Source organism: Tachypleus tridentatus, chromosome 2 (genome assembly GCF_004210375.1).
Source record: "Tachypleus tridentatus isolate NWPU-2018 chromosome 2, ASM421037v1, whole genome shotgun sequence".
NCBI lineage: Eukaryota > Metazoa > Arthropoda > Merostomata > Xiphosura > Limulidae > Tachypleus > Tachypleus tridentatus.
In genome coordinates this window covers 143,282,467-143,301,891 of record NC_134826.1, presented here as the reverse complement: position 1 = coordinate 143,301,891, position 19,425 = coordinate 143,282,467, and the positions used below count along the sequence as shown (strand labels likewise).

Sequence of the window (19,425 nt, the reverse complement as noted above, 5' to 3'; positions counted from 1 at the left end):
TTAGGTTCAAACTGTTAATCCAACCTTAGAAGTTCAAAACAAAAGTTAGAAGTGATACAACTGTACACCATGATATTTAATAACTTTAGGTTCAAACTGTTAATCCAACCTTAGAAGTTCAAAACAAAAGTTAGAAGTGATACAACTGTACACCATGATATTTAATAACTTTAGGTTCAAACTGTTAATCCAACCTTAGAAGTTCAAAACAAAAGTTAGAAGTGATACAACTGTACACCATGATATTTAATAACTTTAGGTTCAAACTGTTAATCCAACCTTAGAAGTTCAAAACAAAAGTTAGAAGTGATACAACTGTACACCATGATATTTAATAACTTTAGGTTCAAACTGTTAATCCAACCTTAGAAGTTCAAAACAAAAGTTAGAAGTGATACAACTGTACACCATGATATTTAATAACTTTAGGTTCAAACTGTTAATCCAACCTTAGAAGTTCAAAACAAAAGTTAGAAGTGATACAACTGTACACCATGATATTTAATAACTTTAGGTTCAAACTGTTAATCCAACCTTAGAAGTTCAAAACAAAAGTTAGAAGTGATACAACTGTACACCATGATATTTAATAACTTTAGGTTCAAACTGTTAATCCAACCTTAGAAGTTCAAAACAAAAGTTAGAAGTGATACAACTGTACACCATGATATTTAATAACTTTAGGTTCAAACTGTTAATCCAACCTTAGAAGTTCAAAACAAAAGTTAGAAGTGATACAACTGTACACCATGATATTTAATAACTTTAGGTTCAAACTGTTAATCCAACCTTAGAAGTTCAAAACAAAAGTTAGAAGTGATACAACTGTACACCATGATATTTAATAACTTTAGGTTCAAACTGTTAATCCAACCTTAGAAGTTCAAAACAAAAGTTAGAAGTGATACAACTGTACACCATGATATTTAATAACTTTAGGTTCAAACTGTTAATCCAACCTTAGAAGTTCAAAACAAAAGTTAGAAGTGATACAACTGTACACCATGATATTTAATAACTTTAGGTTCAAACTGTTAATCCAACCTTAGAAGTTCAAAACAAAAGTTAGAAGTGATACAACTGTACACCATGATATTTAATAACTTTAGGTTCAAACTGTTAATCCAACCTTAGAAGTTCAAAACAAAAGTTAGAAGTGATACAACTGTACACCATGATATTTAATAACTTTAGGTTCAAACTGTTAATCCAACCTTAGAAGTTCAAAACAAAAGTTAGAAGTGATACAACTGTACACCATGATATTTAATAACTTTAGGTTCAAACTGTTAATCCAACCTTAGAAGTTCAAAACAAAAGTTAGAAGTGATACAACTGTACACCATGATATTTAATAACTTTAGGTTCAAACTGTTAATCCAACCTTAGAAGTTCAAAACAAAAGTTAGAAGTGATACAACTGTACACCATGATATTTAATAACTTTAGGTTCAAACTGTTAATCCAACCTTAGAAGTTCAAAACAAAAGTTAGAAGTGATACAACTGTACACCATGATATTTAATAACTTTAGGTTCAAACTGTTAATCCAACCTTAGAAGTTCAAAACAAAAGTTAGAAGTGATACAACTGTACACCATGATATTTAATAACTTTAGGTTCAAACTGTTAATCCAACCTTAGAAGTTCAAAACAAAAGTTAGAAGTGATACAACTGTACACCATGATATTTAATAACTTTAGGTTCAAACTGTTAATCCAACCTTAGAAGTTCAAAACAAAAGTTAGAAGTGATACAACTGTACACCATGATATTTAATAACTTTAGGTTCAAACTGTTAATCCAACCTTAGAAGTTCAAAACAAAAGTTAGAAGTGATACAACTGTACACCATGATATTTAATAACTTTAGGTTCAAACTGTTAATCCAACCTTAGAAGTTCAAAACAAAAGTTAGAAGTGATACAACTGTACACCATGATATTTAATAACTTTAGGTTCAAACTGTTAATCCAACCTTAGAAGTTCAAAACAAAAGTTAGAAGTGATACAACTGTACACCATGATATTTAATAACTTTAGGTTCAAACTGTTAATCCAACCTTAGAAGTTCAAAACAAAAGTTAGAAGTGATACAACTGTACACCATGATATTTAATAACTTTAGGTTCAAACTGTTAATCCAACCTTAGAAGTTCAAAACAAAAGTTAGAAGTGATACAACTGTACACCATGATATTTAATAACTTTAGGTTCAAACTGTTAATCCAACCTTAGAAGTTCAAAACAAAAGTTAGAAGTGATACAACTGTACACCATGATATTTAATAACTTTAGGTTCAAACTGTTAATCCAACCTTAGAAGTTCAAAACAAAAGTTAGAAGTGATACAACTGTACACCATGATATTTAATAACTTTAGGTTCAAACTGTTAATCCAACCTTAGAAGTTCAAAACAAAAGTTAGAAGTGATACAACTGTACACCATGATATTTAATAACTTTAGGTTCAAACTGTTAATCCAACCTTAGAAGTTCAAAACAAAAGTTAGAAGTGATACAACTGTACACCATGATATTTAATAACTTTAGGTTCAAACTGTTAATCCAACCTTAGAAGTTCAAAACAAAAGTTAGAAGTGATACAACTGTACACCATGATATTTAATAACTTTAGGTTCAAACTGTTAATCCAACCTTAGAAGTTCAAAACAAAAGTTAGAAGTGATACAACTGTACACCATGATATTTAATAACTTTAGGTTCAAACTGTTAATCCAACCTTAGAAGTTCAAAACAAAAGTTAGAAGTGATACAACTGTACACCATGATATTTAATAACTTTAGGTTCAAACTGTTAATCCAACCTTAGAAGTTCAAAACAAAAGTTAGAAGTGATACAACTGTACACCATGATATTTAATAACTTTAGGTTCAAACTGTTAATCCAACCTTAGAAGTTCAAAACAAAAGTTAGAAGTGATACAACTGTACACCATGATATTTAATAACTTTAGGTTCAAACTGTTAATCCAACCTTAGAAGTTCAAAACAAAAGTTAGAAGTGATACAACTGTACACCATGATATTTAATAACTTTAGGTTCAAACTGTTAATCCAACCTTAGAAGTTCAAAACAAAAGTTAGAAGTGATACAACTGTACACCATGATATTTAATAACTTTAGGTTCAAACTGTTAATCCAACCTTAGAAGTTCAAAACAAAAGTTAGAAGTGATACAACTGTACACCATGATATTTAATAACTTTAGGTTCAAACTGTTAATCCAACCTTAGAAGTTCAAAACAAAAGTTAGAAGTGATACAACTGTACACCATGATATTTAATAACTTTAGGTTCAAACTGTTAATCCAACCTTAGAAGTTCAAAACAAAAGTTAGAAGTGATACAACTGTACACCATGATATTTAATAACTTTAGGTTCAAACTGTTAATCCAACCTTAGAAGTTCAAAACAAAAGTTAGAAGTGATACAACTGTACACCATGATATTTAATAACTTTAGGTTCAAACTGTTAATCCAACCTTAGAAGTTCAAAACAAAAGTTAGAAGTGATACAACTGTACACCATGATATTTAATAACTTTAGGTTCAAACTGTTAATCCAACCTTAGAAGTTCAAAACAAAAGTTAGAAGTGATACAACTGTACACCATGATATTTAATAACTTTAGGTTCAAACTGTTAATCCAACCTTAGAAGTTCAAAACAAAAGTTAGAAGTGATACAACTGTACACCATGATATTTAATAACTTTAGGTTCAAACTGTTAATCCAACCTTAGAAGTTCAAAACAAAAGTTAGAAGTGATACAACTGTACACCATGATATTTAATAACTTTAGGTTCAAACTGTTAATCCAACCTTAGAAGTTCAAAACAAAAGTTAGAAGTGATACAACTGTACACCATGATATTTAATAACTTTAGGTTCAAACTGTTAATCCAACCTTAGAAGTTCAAAACAAAAGTTAGAAGTGATACAACTGTACACCATGATATTTAATAACTTTAGGTTCAAACTGTTAATCCAACCTTAGAAGTTCAAAACAAAAGTTAGAAGTGATACAACTGTACACCATGATATTTAATAACTTTAGGTTCAAACTGTTAATCCAACCTTAGAAGTTCAAAACAAAAGTTAGAAGTGATACAACTGTACACCATGATATTTAATAACTTTAGGTTCAAACTGTTAATCCAACCTTAGAAGTTCAAAACAAAAGTTAGAAGTGATACAACTGTACACCATGATATTTAATAACTTTAGGTTCAAACTGTTAATCCAACCTTAGAAGTTCAAAACAAAAGTTAGAAGTGATACAACTGTACACCATGATATTTAATAACTTTAGGTTCAAACTGTTAATCCAACCTTAGAAGTTCAAAACAAAAGTTAGAAGTGATACAACTGTACACCATGATATTTAATAACTTTAGGTTCAAACTGTTAATCCAACCTTAGAAGTTCAAAACAAAAGTTAGAAGTGATACAACTGTACACCATGATATTTAATAACTTTAGGTTCAAACTGTTAATCCAACCTTAGAAGTTCAAAACAAAAGTTAGAAGTGATACAACTGTACACCATGATATTTAATAACTTTAGGTTCAAACTGTTAATCCAACCTTAGAAGTTCAAAACAAAAGTTAGAAGTGATACAACTGTACACCATGATATTTAATAACTTTAGGTTCAAACTGTTAATCCAACCTTAGAAGTTCAAAACAAAAGTTAGAAGTGATACAACTGTACACCATGATATTTAATAACTTTAGGTTCAAACTGTTAATCCAACCTTAGAAGTTCAAAACAAAAGTTAGAAGTGATACAACTGTACACCATGATATTTAATAACTTTAGGTTCAAACTGTTAATCCAACCTTAGAAGTTCAAAACAAAAGTTAGAAGTGATACAACTGTACACCATGATATTTAATAACTTTAGGTTCAAACTGTTAATCCAACCTTAGAAGTTCAAAACAAAAGTTAGAAGTGATACAACTGTACACCATGATATTTAATAACTTTAGGTTCAAACTGTTAATCCAACCTTAGAAGTTCAAAACAAAAGTTAGAAGTGATACAACTGTACACCATGATATTTAATAACTTTAGGTTCAAACTGTTAATCCAACCTTAGAAGTTCAAAACAAAAGTTAGAAGTGATACAACTGTACACCATGATATTTAATAACTTTAGGTTCAAACTGTTAATCCAACCTTAGAAGTTCAAAACAAAAGTTAGAAGTGATACAACTGTACACCATGATATTTAATAACTTTAGGTTCAAACTGTTAATCCAACCTTAGAAGTTCAAAACAAAAGTTAGAAGTGATACAACTGTACACCATGATATTTAATAACTTTAGGTTCAAACTGTTAATCCAACCTTAGAAGTTCAAAACAAAAGTTAGAAGTGATACAACTGTACACCATGATATTTAATAACTTTAGGTTCAAACTGTTAATCCAACCTTAGAAGTTCAAAACAAAAGTTAGAAGTGATACAACTGTACACCATGATATTTAATAACTTTAGGTTCAAACTGTTAATCCAACCTTAGAAGTTCAAAACAAAAGTTAGAAGTGATACAACTGTACACCATGATATTTAATAACTTTAGGTTCAAACTGTTAATCCAACCTTAGAAGTTCAAAACAAAAGTTAGAAGTGATACAACTGTACACCATGATATTTAATAACTTTAGGTTCAAACTGTTAATCCAACCTTAGAAGTTCAAAACAAAAGTTAGAAGTGATACAACTGTACACCATGATATTTAATAACTTTAGGTTCAAACTGTTAATCCAACCTTAGAAGTTCAAAACAAAAGTTAGAAGTGATACAACTGTACACCATGATATTTAATAACTTTAGGTTCAAACTGTTAATCCAACCTTAGAAGTTCAAAACAAAAGTTAGAAGTGATACAACTGTACACCATGATATTTAATAACTTTAGGTTCAAACTGTTAATCCAACCTTAGAAGTTCAAAACAAAAGTTAGAAGTGATACAACTGTACACCATGATATTTAATAACTTTAGGTTCAAACTGTTAATCCAACCTTAGAAGTTCAAAACAAAAGTTAGAAGTGATACAACTGTACACCATGATATTTAATAACTTTAGGTTCAAACTGTTAATCCAACCTTAGAAGTTCAAAACAAAAGTTAGAAGTGATACAACTGTACACCATGATATTTAATAACTTTAGGTTCAAACTGTTAATCCAACCTTAGAAGTTCAAAACAAAAGTTAGAAGTGATACAACTGTACACCATGATATTTAATAACTTTAGGTTCAAACTGTTAATCCAACCTTAGAAGTTCAAAACAAAAGTTAGAAGTGATACAACTGTACACCATGATATTTAATAACTTTAGGTTCAAACTGTTAATCCAACCTTAGAAGTTCAAAACAAAAGTTAGAAGTGATACAACTGTACACCATGATATTTAATAACTTTAGGTTCAAACTGTTAATCCAACCTTAGAAGTTCAAAACAAAAGTTAGAAGTGATACAACTGTACACCATGATATTTAATAACTTTAGGTTCAAACTGTTAATCCAACCTTAGAAGTTCAAAACAAAAGTTAGAAGTGATACAACTGTACACCATGATATTTAATAACTTTAGGTTCAAACTGTTAATCCAACCTTAGAAGTTCAAAACAAAAGTTAGAAGTGATACAACTGTACACCATGATATTTAATAACTTTAGGTTCAAACTGTTAATCCAACCTTAGAAGTTCAAAACAAAAGTTAGAAGTGATACAACTGTACACCATGATATTTAATAACTTTAGGTTCAAACTGTTAATCCAACCTTAGAAGTTCAAAACAAAAGTTAGAAGTGATACAACTGTACACCATGATATTTAATAACTTTAGGTTCAAACTGTTAATCCAACCTTAGAAGTTCAAAACAAAAGTTAGAAGTGATACAACTGTACACCATGATATTTAATAACTTTAGGTTCAAACTGTTAATCCAACCTTAGAAGTTCAAAACAAAAGTTAGAAGTGATACAACTGTACACCATGATATTTAATAACTTTAGGTTCAAACTGTTAATCCAACCTTAGAAGTTCAAAACAAAAGTTAGAAGTGATACAACTGTACACCATGATATTTAATAACTTTAGGTTCAAACTGTTAATCCAACCTTAGAAGTTCAAAACAAAAGTTAGAAGTGATACAACTGTACACCATGATATTTAATAACTTTAGGTTCAAACTGTTAATCCAACCTTAGAAGTTCAAAACAAAAGTTAGAAGTGATACAACTGTACACCATGATATTTAATAACTTTAGGTTCAAACTGTTAATCCAACCTTAGAAGTTCAAAACAAAAGTTAGAAGTGATACAACTGTACACCATGATATTTAATAACTTTAGGTTCAAACTGTTAATCCAACCTTAGAAGTTCAAAACAAAAGTTAGAAGTGATACAACTGTACACCATGATATTTAATAACTTTAGGTTCAAACTGTTAATCCAACCTTAGAAGTTCAAAACAAAAGTTAGAAGTGATACAACTGTACACCATGATATTTAATAACTTTAGGTTCAAACTGTTAATCCAACCTTAGAAGTTCAAAACAAAAGTTAGAAGTGATACAACTGTACACCATGATATTTAATAACTTTAGGTTCAAACTGTTAATCCAACCTTAGAAGTTCAAAACAAAAGTTAGAAGTGATACAACTGTACACCATGATATTTAATAACTTTAGGTTCAAACTGTTAATCCAACCTTAGAAGTTCAAAACAAAAGTTAGAAGTGATACAACTGTACACCATGATATTTAATAACTTTAGGTTCAAACTGTTAATCCAACCTTAGAAGTTCAAAACAAAAGTTAGAAGTGATACAACTGTACACCATGATATTTAATAACTTTAGGTTCAAACTGTTAATCCAACCTTAGAAGTTCAAAACAAAAGTTAGAAGTGATACAACTGTACACCATGATATTTAATAACTTTAGGTTCAAACTGTTAATCCAACCTTAGAAGTTCAAAACAAAAGTTAGAAGTGATACAACTGTACACCATGATATTTAATAACTTTAGGTTCAAACTGTTAATCCAACCTTAGAAGTTCAAAACAAAAGTTAGAAGTGATACAACTGTACACCATGATATTTAATAACTTTAGGTTCAAACTGTTAATCCAACCTTAGAAGTTCAAAACAAAAGTTAGAAGTGATACAACTGTACACCATGATATTTAATAACTTTAGGTTCAAACTGTTAATCCAACCTTAGAAGTTCAAAACAAAAGTTAGAAGTGATACAACTGTACACCATGATATTTAATAACTTTAGGTTCAAACTGTTAATCCAACCTTAGAAGTTCAAAACAAAAGTTAGAAGTGATACAACTGTACACCATGATATTTAATAACTTTAGGTTCAAACTGTTAATCCAACCTTAGAAGTTCAAAACAAAAGTTAGAAGTGATACAACTGTACACCATGATATTTAATAACTTTAGGTTCAAACTGTTAATCCAACCTTAGAAGTTCAAAACAAAAGTTAGAAGTGATACAACTGTACACCATGATATTTAATAACTTTAGGTTCAAACTGTTAATCCAACCTTAGAAGTTCAAAACAAAAGTTAGAAGTGATACAACTGTACACCATGATATTTAATAACTTTAGGTTCAAACTGTTAATCCAACCTTAGAAGTTCAAAACAAAAGTTAGAAGTGATACAACTGTACACCATGATATTTAATAACTTTAGGTTCAAACTGTTAATCCAACCTTAGAAGTTCAAAACAAAAGTTAGAAGTGATACAACTGTACACCATGATATTTAATAACTTTAGGTTCAAACTGTTAATCCAACCTTAGAAGTTCAAAACAAAAGTTAGAAGTGATACAACTGTACACCATGATATTTAATAACTTTAGGTTCAAACTGTTAATCCAACCTTAGAAGTTCAAAACAAAAGTTAGAAGTGATACAACTGTACACCATGATATTTAATAACTTTAGGTTCAAACTGTTAATCCAACCTTAGAAGTTCAAAACAAAAGTTAGAAGTGATACAACTGTACACCATGATATTTAATAACTTTAGGTTCAAACTGTTAATCCAACCTTAGAAGTTCAAAACAAAAGTTAGAAGTGATACAACTGTACACCATGATATTTAATAACTTTAGGTTCAAACTGTTAATCCAACCTTAGAAGTTCAAAACAAAAGTTAGAAGTGATACAACTGTACACCATGATATTTAATAACTTTAGGTTCAAACTGTTAATCCAACCTTAGAAGTTCAAAACAAAAGTTAGAAGTGATACAACTGTACACCATGATATTTAATAACTTTAGGTTCAAACTGTTAATCCAACCTTAGAAGTTCAAAACAAAAGTTAGAAGTGATACAACTGTACACCATGATATTTAATAACTTTAGGTTCAAACTGTTAATCCAACCTTAGAAGTTCAAAACAAAAGTTAGAAGTGATACAACTGTACACCATGATATTTAATAACTTTAGGTTCAAACTGTTAATCCAACCTTAGAAGTTCAAAACAAAAGTTAGAAGTGATACAACTGTACACCATGATATTTAATAACTTTAGGTTCAAACTGTTAATCCAACCTTAGAAGTTCAAAACAAAAGTTAGAAGTGATACAACTGTACACCATGATATTTAATAACTTTAGGTTCAAACTGTTAATCCAACCTTAGAAGTTCAAAACAAAAGTTAGAAGTGATACAACTGTACACCATGATATTTAATAACTTTAGGTTCAAACTGTTAATCCAACCTTAGAAGTTCAAAACAAAAGTTAGAAGTGATACAACTGTACACCATGATATTTAATAACTTTAGGTTCAAACTGTTAATCCAACCTTAGAAGTTCAAAACAAAAGTTAGAAGTGATACAACTGTACACCATGATATTTAATAACTTTAGGTTCAAACTGTTAATCCAACCTTAGAAGTTCAAAACAAAAGTTAGAAGTGATACAACTGTACACCATGATATTTAATAACTTTAGGTTCAAGAAGTTCAAAACAAAAGTTAGAAGTGATACAACTGTACACCATGATATTTAATAACTTTAGGTTCAAACTGTTAATCCAACCTTAGAAGTTCAAAACAAAAGTTAGAAGTGATACAACTGTACACCATGATATTTAATAACTTTAGGTTCAAACTGTTAATCCAACCTTAGAAGTTCAAAACAAAAGTTAGAAGTGATACAACTGTACACCATGATATTTAATAACTTTAGGTTCAAACTGTTAATCCAACCTTAGAAGTTCAAAACAAAAGTTAGAAGTGATACAACTGTACACCATGATATTTAATAACTTTAGGTTCAAACTGTTAATCCAACCTTAGAAGTTCAAAACAAAAGTTAGAAGTGATACAACTGTACACCATGATATTTAATAACTTTAGGTTCAAACTGTTAATCCAACCTTAGAAGTTCAAAACAAAAGTTAGAAGTGATACAACTGTACACCATGATATTTAATAACTTTAGGTTCAAACTGTTAATCCAACCTTAGAAGTTCAAAACAAAAGTTAGAAGTGATACAACTGTACACCATGATATTTAATAACTTTAGGTTCAAACTGTTAATCCAACCTTAGAAGTTCAAAACAAAAGTTAGAAGTGATACAACTGTACACCATGATATTTAATAACTTTAGGTTCAAACTGTTAATCCAACCTTAGAAGTTCAAAACAAAAGTTAGAAGTGATACAACTGTACACCATGATATTTAATAACTTTAGGTTCAAACTGTTAATCCAACCTTAGAAGTTCAAAACAAAAGTTAGAAGTGATACAACTGTACACCATGATATTTAATAACTTTAGGTTCAAACTGTTAATCCAACCTTAGAAGTTCAAAACAAAAGTTAGAAGTGATACAACTGTACACCATGATATTTAATAACTTTAGGTTCAAACTGTTAATCCAACCTTAGAAGTTCAAAACAAAAGTTAGAAGTGATACAACTGTACACCATGATATTTAATAACTTTAGGTTCAAACTGTTAATCCAACCTTAGAAGTTCAAAACAAAAGTTAGAAGTGATACAACTGTACACCATGATATTTAATAACTTTAGGTTCAAACTGTTAATCCAACCTTAGAAGTTCAAAACAAAAGTTAGAAGTGATACAACTGTACACCATGATATTTAATAACTTTAGGTTCAAACTGTTAATCCAACCTTAGAAGTTCAAAACAAAAGTTAGAAGTGATACAACTGTACACCATGATATTTAATAACTTTAGGTTCAAACTGTTAATCCAACCTTAGAAGTTCAAAACAAAAGTTAGAAGTGATACAACTGTACACCATGATATTTAATAACTTTAGGTTCAAACTGTTAATCCAACCTTAGAAGTTCAAAACAAAAGTTAGAAGTGATACAACTGTACACCATGATATTTAATAACTTTAGGTTCAAACTGTTAATCCAACCTTAGAAGTTCAAAACAAAAGTTAGAAGTGATACAACTGTACACCATGATATTTAATAACTTTAGGTTCAAACTGTTAATCCAACCTTAGAAGTTCAAAACAAAAGTTAGAAGTGATACAACTGTACACCATGATATTTAATAACTTTAGGTTCAAACTGTTAATCCAACCTTAGAAGTTCAAAACAAAAGTTAGAAGTGATACAACTGTACACCATGATATTTAATAACTTTAGGTTCAAACTGTTAATCCAACCTTAGAAGTTCAAAACAAAAGTTAGAAGTGATACAACTGTACACCATGATATTTAATAACTTTAGGTTCAAACTGTTAATCCAACCTTAGAAGTTCAAAACAAAAGTTAGAAGTGATACAACTGTACACCATGATATTTAATAACTTTAGGTTCAAACTGTTAATCCAACCTTAGAAGTTCAAAACAAAAGTTAGAAGTGATACAACTGTACACCATGATATTTAATAACTTTAGGTTCAAACTGTTAATCCAACCTTAGAAGTTCAAAACAAAAGTTAGAAGTGATACAACTGTACACCATGATATTTAATAACTTTAGGTTCAAACTGTTAATCCAACCTTAGAAGTTCAAAACAAAAGTTAGAAGTGATACAACTGTACACCATGATATTTAATAACTTTAGGTTCAAACTGTTAATCCAACCTTAGAAGTTCAAAACAAAAGTTAGAAGTGATACAACTGTACACCATGATATTTAATAACTTTAGGTTCAAACTGTTAATCCAACCTTAGAAGTTCAAAACAAAAGTTAGAAGTGATACAACTGTACACCATGATATTTAATAACTTTAGGTTCAAACTGTTAATCCAACCTTAGAAGTTCAAAACAAAAGTTAGAAGTGATACAACTGTACACCATGATATTTAATAACTTTAGGTTCAAACTGTTAATCCAACCTTAGAAGTTCAAAACAAAAGTTAGAAGTGATACAACTGTACACCATGATATTTAATAACTTTAGGTTCAAACTGTTAATCCAACCTTAGAAGTTCAAAACAAAAGTTAGAAGTGATACAACTGTACACCATGATATTTAATAACTTTAGGTTCAAACTGTTAATCCAACCTTAGAAGTTCAAAACAAAAGTTAGAAGTGATACAACTGTACACCATGATATTTAATAACTTTAGGTTCAAACTGTTAATCCAACCTTAGAAGTTCAAAACAAAAGTTAGAAGTGATACAACTGTACACCATGATATTTAATAACTTTAGGTTCAAACTGTTAATCCAACCTTAGAAGTTCAAAACAAAAGTTAGAAGTGATACAACTGTACACCATGATATTTAATAACTTTAGGTTCAAACTGTTAATCCAACCTTAGAAGTTCAAAACAAAAGTTAGAAGTGATACAACTGTACACCATGATATTTAATAACTTTAGGTTCAAACTGTTAATCCAACCTTAGAAGTTCAAAACAAAAGTTAGAAGTGATACAACTGTACACCATGATATTTAATAACTTTAGGTTCAAACTGTTAATCCAACCTTAGAAGTTCAAAACAAAAGTTAGAAGTGATACAACTGTACACCATGATATTTAATAACTTTAGGTTCAAACTGTTAATCCAACCTTAGAAGTTCAAAACAAAAGTTAGAAGTGATACAACTGTACACCATGATATTTAATAACTTTAGGTTCAAACTGTTAATCCAACCTTAGAAGTTCAAAACAAAAGTTAGAAGTGATACAACTGTACACCATGATATTTAATAACTTTAGGTTCAAACTGTTAATCCAACCTTAGAAGTTCAAAACAAAAGTTAGAAGTGATACAACTGTACACCATGATATTTAATAACTTTAGGTTCAAACTGTTAATCCAACCTTAGAAGTTCAAAACAAAAGTTAGAAGTGATACAACTGTACACCATGATATTTAATAACTTTAGGTTCAAACTGTTAATCCAACCTTAGAAGTTCAAAACAAAAGTTAGAAGTGATACAACTGTACACCATGATATTTAATAACTTTAGGTTCAAACTGTTAATCCAACCTTAGAAGTTCAAAACAAAAGTTAGAAGTGATACAACTGTACACCATGATATTTAATAACTTTAGGTTCAAACTGTTAATCCAACCTTAGAAGTTCAAAACAAAAGTTAGAAGTGATACAACTGTACACCATGATATTTAATAACTTTAGGTTCAAACTGTTAATCCAACCTTAGAAGTTCAAAACAAAAGTTAGAAGTGATACAACTGTACACCATGATATTTAATAACTTTAGGTTCAAACTGTTAATCCAACCTTAGAAGTTCAAAACAAAAGTTAGAAGTGATACAACTGTACACCATGATATTTAATAACTTTAGGTTCAAACTGTTAATCCAACCTTAGAAGTTCAAAACAAAAGTTAGAAGTGATACAACTGTACACCATGATATTTAATAACTTTAGGTTCAAACTGTTAATCCAACCTTAGAAGTTCAAAACAAAAGTTAGAAGTGATACAACTGTACACCATGATATTTAATAACTTTAGGTTCAAACTGTTAATCCAACCTTAGAAGTTCAAAACAAAAGTTAGAAGTGATACAACTGTACACCATGATATTTAATAACTTTAGGTTCAAACTGTTAATCCAACCTTAGAAGTTCAAAACAAAAGTTAGAAGTGATACAACTGTACACCATGATATTTAATAACTTTAGGTTCAAACTGTTAATCCAACCTTAGAAGTTCAAAACAAAAGTTAGAAGTGATACAACTGTACACCATGATATTTAATAACTTTAGGTTCAAACTGTTAATCCAACCTTAGAAGTTCAAAACAAAAGTTAGAAGTGATACAACTGTACACCATGATATTTAATAACTTTAGGTTCAAACTGTTAAATTTATTTGTGCAGCGGTTTATATTTTTCCTTTGTTATAAAGCACAAAGCTACACAATGGGCTATCTGTGCTCTGCCTACCACGGGTTTCGAAACCCTGTTTTTAGGGTTGTAAGTCCGCAGGCATACCGCTGTGCCACTAGGGGGCTATATATATATTTTCTCTATTAAGAATCACAACAATATCAAGTTGAATACAATAACCACGTGTGGATGTTTACGTTCATACACATGGGTAGGAACGTGCATATAGGTTTTTCTAATACGCTATTTATTTCACACACAAAACAAGAAATATCACAGTGCTAACACTGTACTTCTTTGACATATCTTACCCTAATTACCCAAAGTTTTCTGGTCAAATGTGAAACTTCTGAGGTAAAGGGAATTGTGTAGTAAATAATAAGACGTTCAAAATTACTTGAGTTCAATTTTTATCCAATTCGTTAGCAGAAGAAAAAGTAGTTTTGATTGAATGATTTAAGGCTTCTACGATGTGTAATCCTTGAAAAGCGTCGTAACTGAACTGTCGAGATAAACCTGTGTGAATATCCTTATGATAACTGGATAAGGATCTTCTTACCCTGGTTAGAACGTTCAGGAATGGATGTGGATGAATTCTCTACGGATTCACCAGTAAGTTCACAGTCATGATGGATCAGGTCCAAGTGTTCAGTTAATTGGTTATGAAGTAACGTGAATATAGATTGATGTTTCATTTTTATAGCAAATACGTTGATAAGAAAGATAATACTTAATAGTATAAATGAATATAACCTTCAACTTGAGAGTTGTAAAAACTTTGTAAAAATACACATTATAATATTACACTCCATACTTTTATCTAAACGTTAGTTAATTTTGTAGAAAGTTCATTAAGTATAATACATTCCAATCTGTTAACGACAGAATTTTGAACGTAATATTTCGACTTCTTAAAGTAAAACTCAGAAACACTGTCCACTTACCCTGTTACCACAACAATGAAGTCCATTATGTTCCAAACGTTGCGAAGATAGGCCCCCTTGTGAAGTATGAAGCCTAAAGCTAAAATTTTTAGTAATGATTCTACACAGAAAATTCCTAGAAAATATGGTTCCGTTTTTTCCTGGAAATAAACAACAAAAAGCAAATTCCAGTACGTAAGACAATCACATTGTATTAAATGCTAAGCGAAACCAACTTGTTAATTAATATAAGACACATTATCTCACACACTTCTTAATAAAAGATTTAGGGAAAAAAACGACCTCTACACTTTTATAAAAAATTAATACTGATAAAGATAAGTGAACAAAATCAAAAGGAAGAACTGCGTTAAAAACAACAAACATCTGACTAATTATATTAGTTTATTATAACCTAAAAATAAGCCGAAACAAAAATAAATAAAAAAATAATAAACTAAAAACGCTGCAGTAATTAAAAAGATCTCAGAGTAAAAACTGTAATTTGGATTATAAAATGTATACCCTACGTTGTGGAGGGGACTGCGAAAAAGTAAGATCAACACCGCGGTGGGGATACACTGTCTATCAGTCTTACCCTCCATTCGTCAGTTTCACATAAAGAATTAAAATATAGGAATAGCAATAGAAATTAAAATAATAGATATAGGAACAGAAATTAGGAGAGTGAGATGTGGGTGCTCAAGCCCACAACGTTCCACGTCTATATCAACCTTCACTCCCTGCAGACAGTTGTGAGAAGGTGATAGCACCTAACCACCATTGTACTAATTAGTGTCTTTCTACCATAACGTGGGCTGGAATGCTAACTTCAAGAGGCAGTACCTTATTTTTATTTTTATTTTCCAATTAATTTTTCTTTACTTTGGAGAGCAGTCATTCCAACAGTTGTCTCCAGGCAGTGAAGGGTGATATAGGTGTGGAACATTGTGGGCTTCAGCACCCACATTTCGCTGTCCTAAATTCTATTTCTATATCTATTGCCATTTCTTTATTTTATTTCTTTACGTGAGATTGGCGAATGGATATTAAAACTGATAGATAGTGTATACCCACCGCAATGTTCGTCCTATATCTTAAGTCACCTCCAAAACCAATGCTACATTTCATATCCTACATTGTAGCAGCGTTTTTAATTAATATTTTTAATTTATTTTTCCTTGGGCTGGTTTTTAGGTTATAATAAACTAATATATATAATATTCATTATTTATTTCAACGAACGTTTCGCCTTTACCAAATGTTAGACAAAATTAAAAATATATATTTATCTGGAGTATGAAGGTCGGTTTTTAAATTTTTTATTAAAATGTGTAAATACATCAAATTCGCACTAAAATTATGAAAGACAACAAAAACGTGCTTAATAAATGTTATTTAATATATCAGATAGACCATGCACTAAACAACTAACGAAATACACAGATGTATATATATATATATATTACAAAATATTAATATCGTTTATTTTATAGTAAACACCGTAAAGAATAAAGAATATTTAAAATAATTAATAACATAAATAATTCCAAACGTTATCTCGATGTTTACAAACAACGGTAAAAAAAGCTACAAATATTTCCAACTGGTGAACGTTCCACCTACATGTTAAGTTTTTATTTAAATTCTGAAATTAAAGTTGGTTCATAAAAAACAAACTTAAACGTGACATCAGATCAGAGAACTCGTCAGATTGTAAACAGACTAGTCACTCTATAAACCGTGTAAGTTAACTACAGTGAAGATTATAAACAGAGAAACCGCAGAAAACCTAAAATCGAAAGACGAGTTGAATCATTTTAAACGAATCAAACCTGTCACACTTACAACAGTGAAATATATATTTTAACAGCTCTTACATCAATAGTACACATTCCTGTTTCATTCACTTCTCGTTTTACAACAGAGATATATATTTTAACAGCTCTTACATCAATAGTACACATTTCTGTTTCATTCACTTCTCGTTTTACAACAGTGAGATATATATTTTAACAGCTCTTACATCAATAGTACACAATCCTGTTTCATTCACTTCTCGTTTTACAACAGTGAGATATATATTTTAACAGCTCTTACATCAATAGTACACATTCCTGTTTCATTCACTTCTCGTTTTACAACAGTGAGATACATATTTTAACAGCTCTTACATCAATAGTACACATTCCTGTTTCATTCACTTCTCGTTTTACAACAGTGAGATACATATTTTAACAGCTCTTACATCAATAGTACACATTCCTGTTTCATCCACTTCTCGTTTTACAACAGTGAGATATATATTTTAACAGATCTTACATCAATAGTACACATTCCTGTTTCATTCACTTCTCGTTTTACAACAGAGATATCTATTTTAACAGCTCTTACATCAATAGTACACAATTCTGTTTCATTCACTTCTCGTTTTACAACAGTGAGATATATATTTTAACAGCTCTTACATCAATAGTACACAATCCTGTTTCATTCACTTCTCGTTTTACAACAGTGAGATATATATTTTAACAGCTCTTACATCAATAGCACACAATTCTGTTTCATTCACTTCTCGTTTTACAACAGTGAGATATATATTTTAACAGCTCTTACATCAATAGCACACAATCCTGTTTCATTCACTTCTCGTTTTACAACAGTGAGATATATATTTTAACAGCTCTTACATCAATAGTACACAATCCTGTTTCATTCACTTCTCGTTTTACAACAGTGAGATATATATTTTAACAGCTCTTACATCAATAGCACACAATTCTGTTTCATTCACTTCTCGTTTTACAACAGTGAGATATATATTTTAACAGCTCTTACATCAATAGCACACAATCCTGTTTCATTCACTTCTCGTTTTACAACAGTGAGATATATATTTTAACAGCTCTTACATCAATAGTACACAATTCTGTTTCATTCACTTCTCGTTTTACAACAGTGAGATATATATTTTAACAGCTCTTACATCAATAGCACACAATCCTGTTTCATTCACTTCTCGTTTTACAACAGTGAGATATATATTTTAACAGCTCTTACATCAATAGTACACAATTCTGTTTCATTCACTTCTCGTTTTACAACAGTGAGATATATATTTTAACAGCTCTTACATCAATAGTACACAATTCTGTTTCATTCACTTCTCGTTTTACAACAGTGAGATATATATTTTAACAGCTCTTACATCAATAGTACACAATCCTGTTTCATTCACTTCTCGTTTTTGTTACATTTGAAACAGAGCACACGTTATATTGTTGTCAGTAAAAAATAAATCTGCTACGTTTTGTAATAGACCGAGAATTTATAAAGCAACTTTGAATAGAAATAGTAAACTGTGTTACTCACAAGTTTTTGGGCTAGAGGCGTCCTGTCTCCATTTGGTAAATGTTCCTCCAATGCCAGAACTATACAGTTCGCAATAATAGTCAGAAGAACTGCATACTCGAAGGGAGTGACGGCGAGTAAAGGAAAACTGTTTATTTCAACTTCAATCAGTTTGTTTGTTTTTTGAATTTCGCGCAAAGCTACTCGAGAATTTCCTGCGGTAGCCGTCCCTAATTTAGCAGTGTAAGACTAGAGGGAAGGCAACTAGTCATCACCACCCACCGCCAACTCTTGGACTACTCTTTAACAACGAATAGTGGGATTGACCAACACGTTATAACGTCCCCACGGCTGAACGGGCGAGCATGTTTGGCGCGGCGGGGATGCGAACCCGCGACCCTCAAAAAACTTCAATCAGTGTTGTAATTTCCTATTTGTTTAAAGATGTTCGCACGAAACAGGTACAGTTCTAGGGTATCGGTGACCCTTTCCTAATAACGGTTATTGCTACACATGTTCACGGTGGGTTAAGGCGTTCGACTCGTAATCCGAGGGTCGCGGTTTCGAATCCCGGTCGCACCAAACATGCTCGCCCTTTCAGCCGTTGGGGCGTTATAATGTTATGGTCAATCCCACTATTCGTTGGTAAAAGAGTAGTCCAAGAGTTGGCGGTGGGTGGTGATGACTAGCTGCCTTCCCTCTAGTCTTACACTTCTAAATTAGGGAGAGCAAGCGCAGATAGCCCTCGAGTAGCTTTGCGCGA

At 30.6% G+C, this 19,425-nt stretch overlaps 1 protein-coding gene across 1 annotated transcript in view; it reads right to left on the bottom strand.

The window, feature by feature from the left end:
* The window catches only part of LOC143245622 (voltage-dependent calcium channel type A subunit alpha-1-like), a 54,416-nt gene extending 35,632 nt beyond the window's left edge, over positions 1–18,784 (bottom strand). Inside the window, exons 1-2 of the mRNA XM_076491976.1 lie at positions 18,684–18,784; positions 15,333–15,472 (exon numbers count right to left, since the gene is read on the bottom strand). Coding sequence (XP_076348091.1) covers positions 15,333–15,358 — 26 coding nt within the window. The 5' untranslated portion in view covers positions 15,359–15,472; positions 18,684–18,784. The remainder of the gene's footprint in view (positions 1–15,332; positions 15,473–18,683) is intronic.
* Positions 18,785–19,425: the final 641 nt, after the last annotated feature.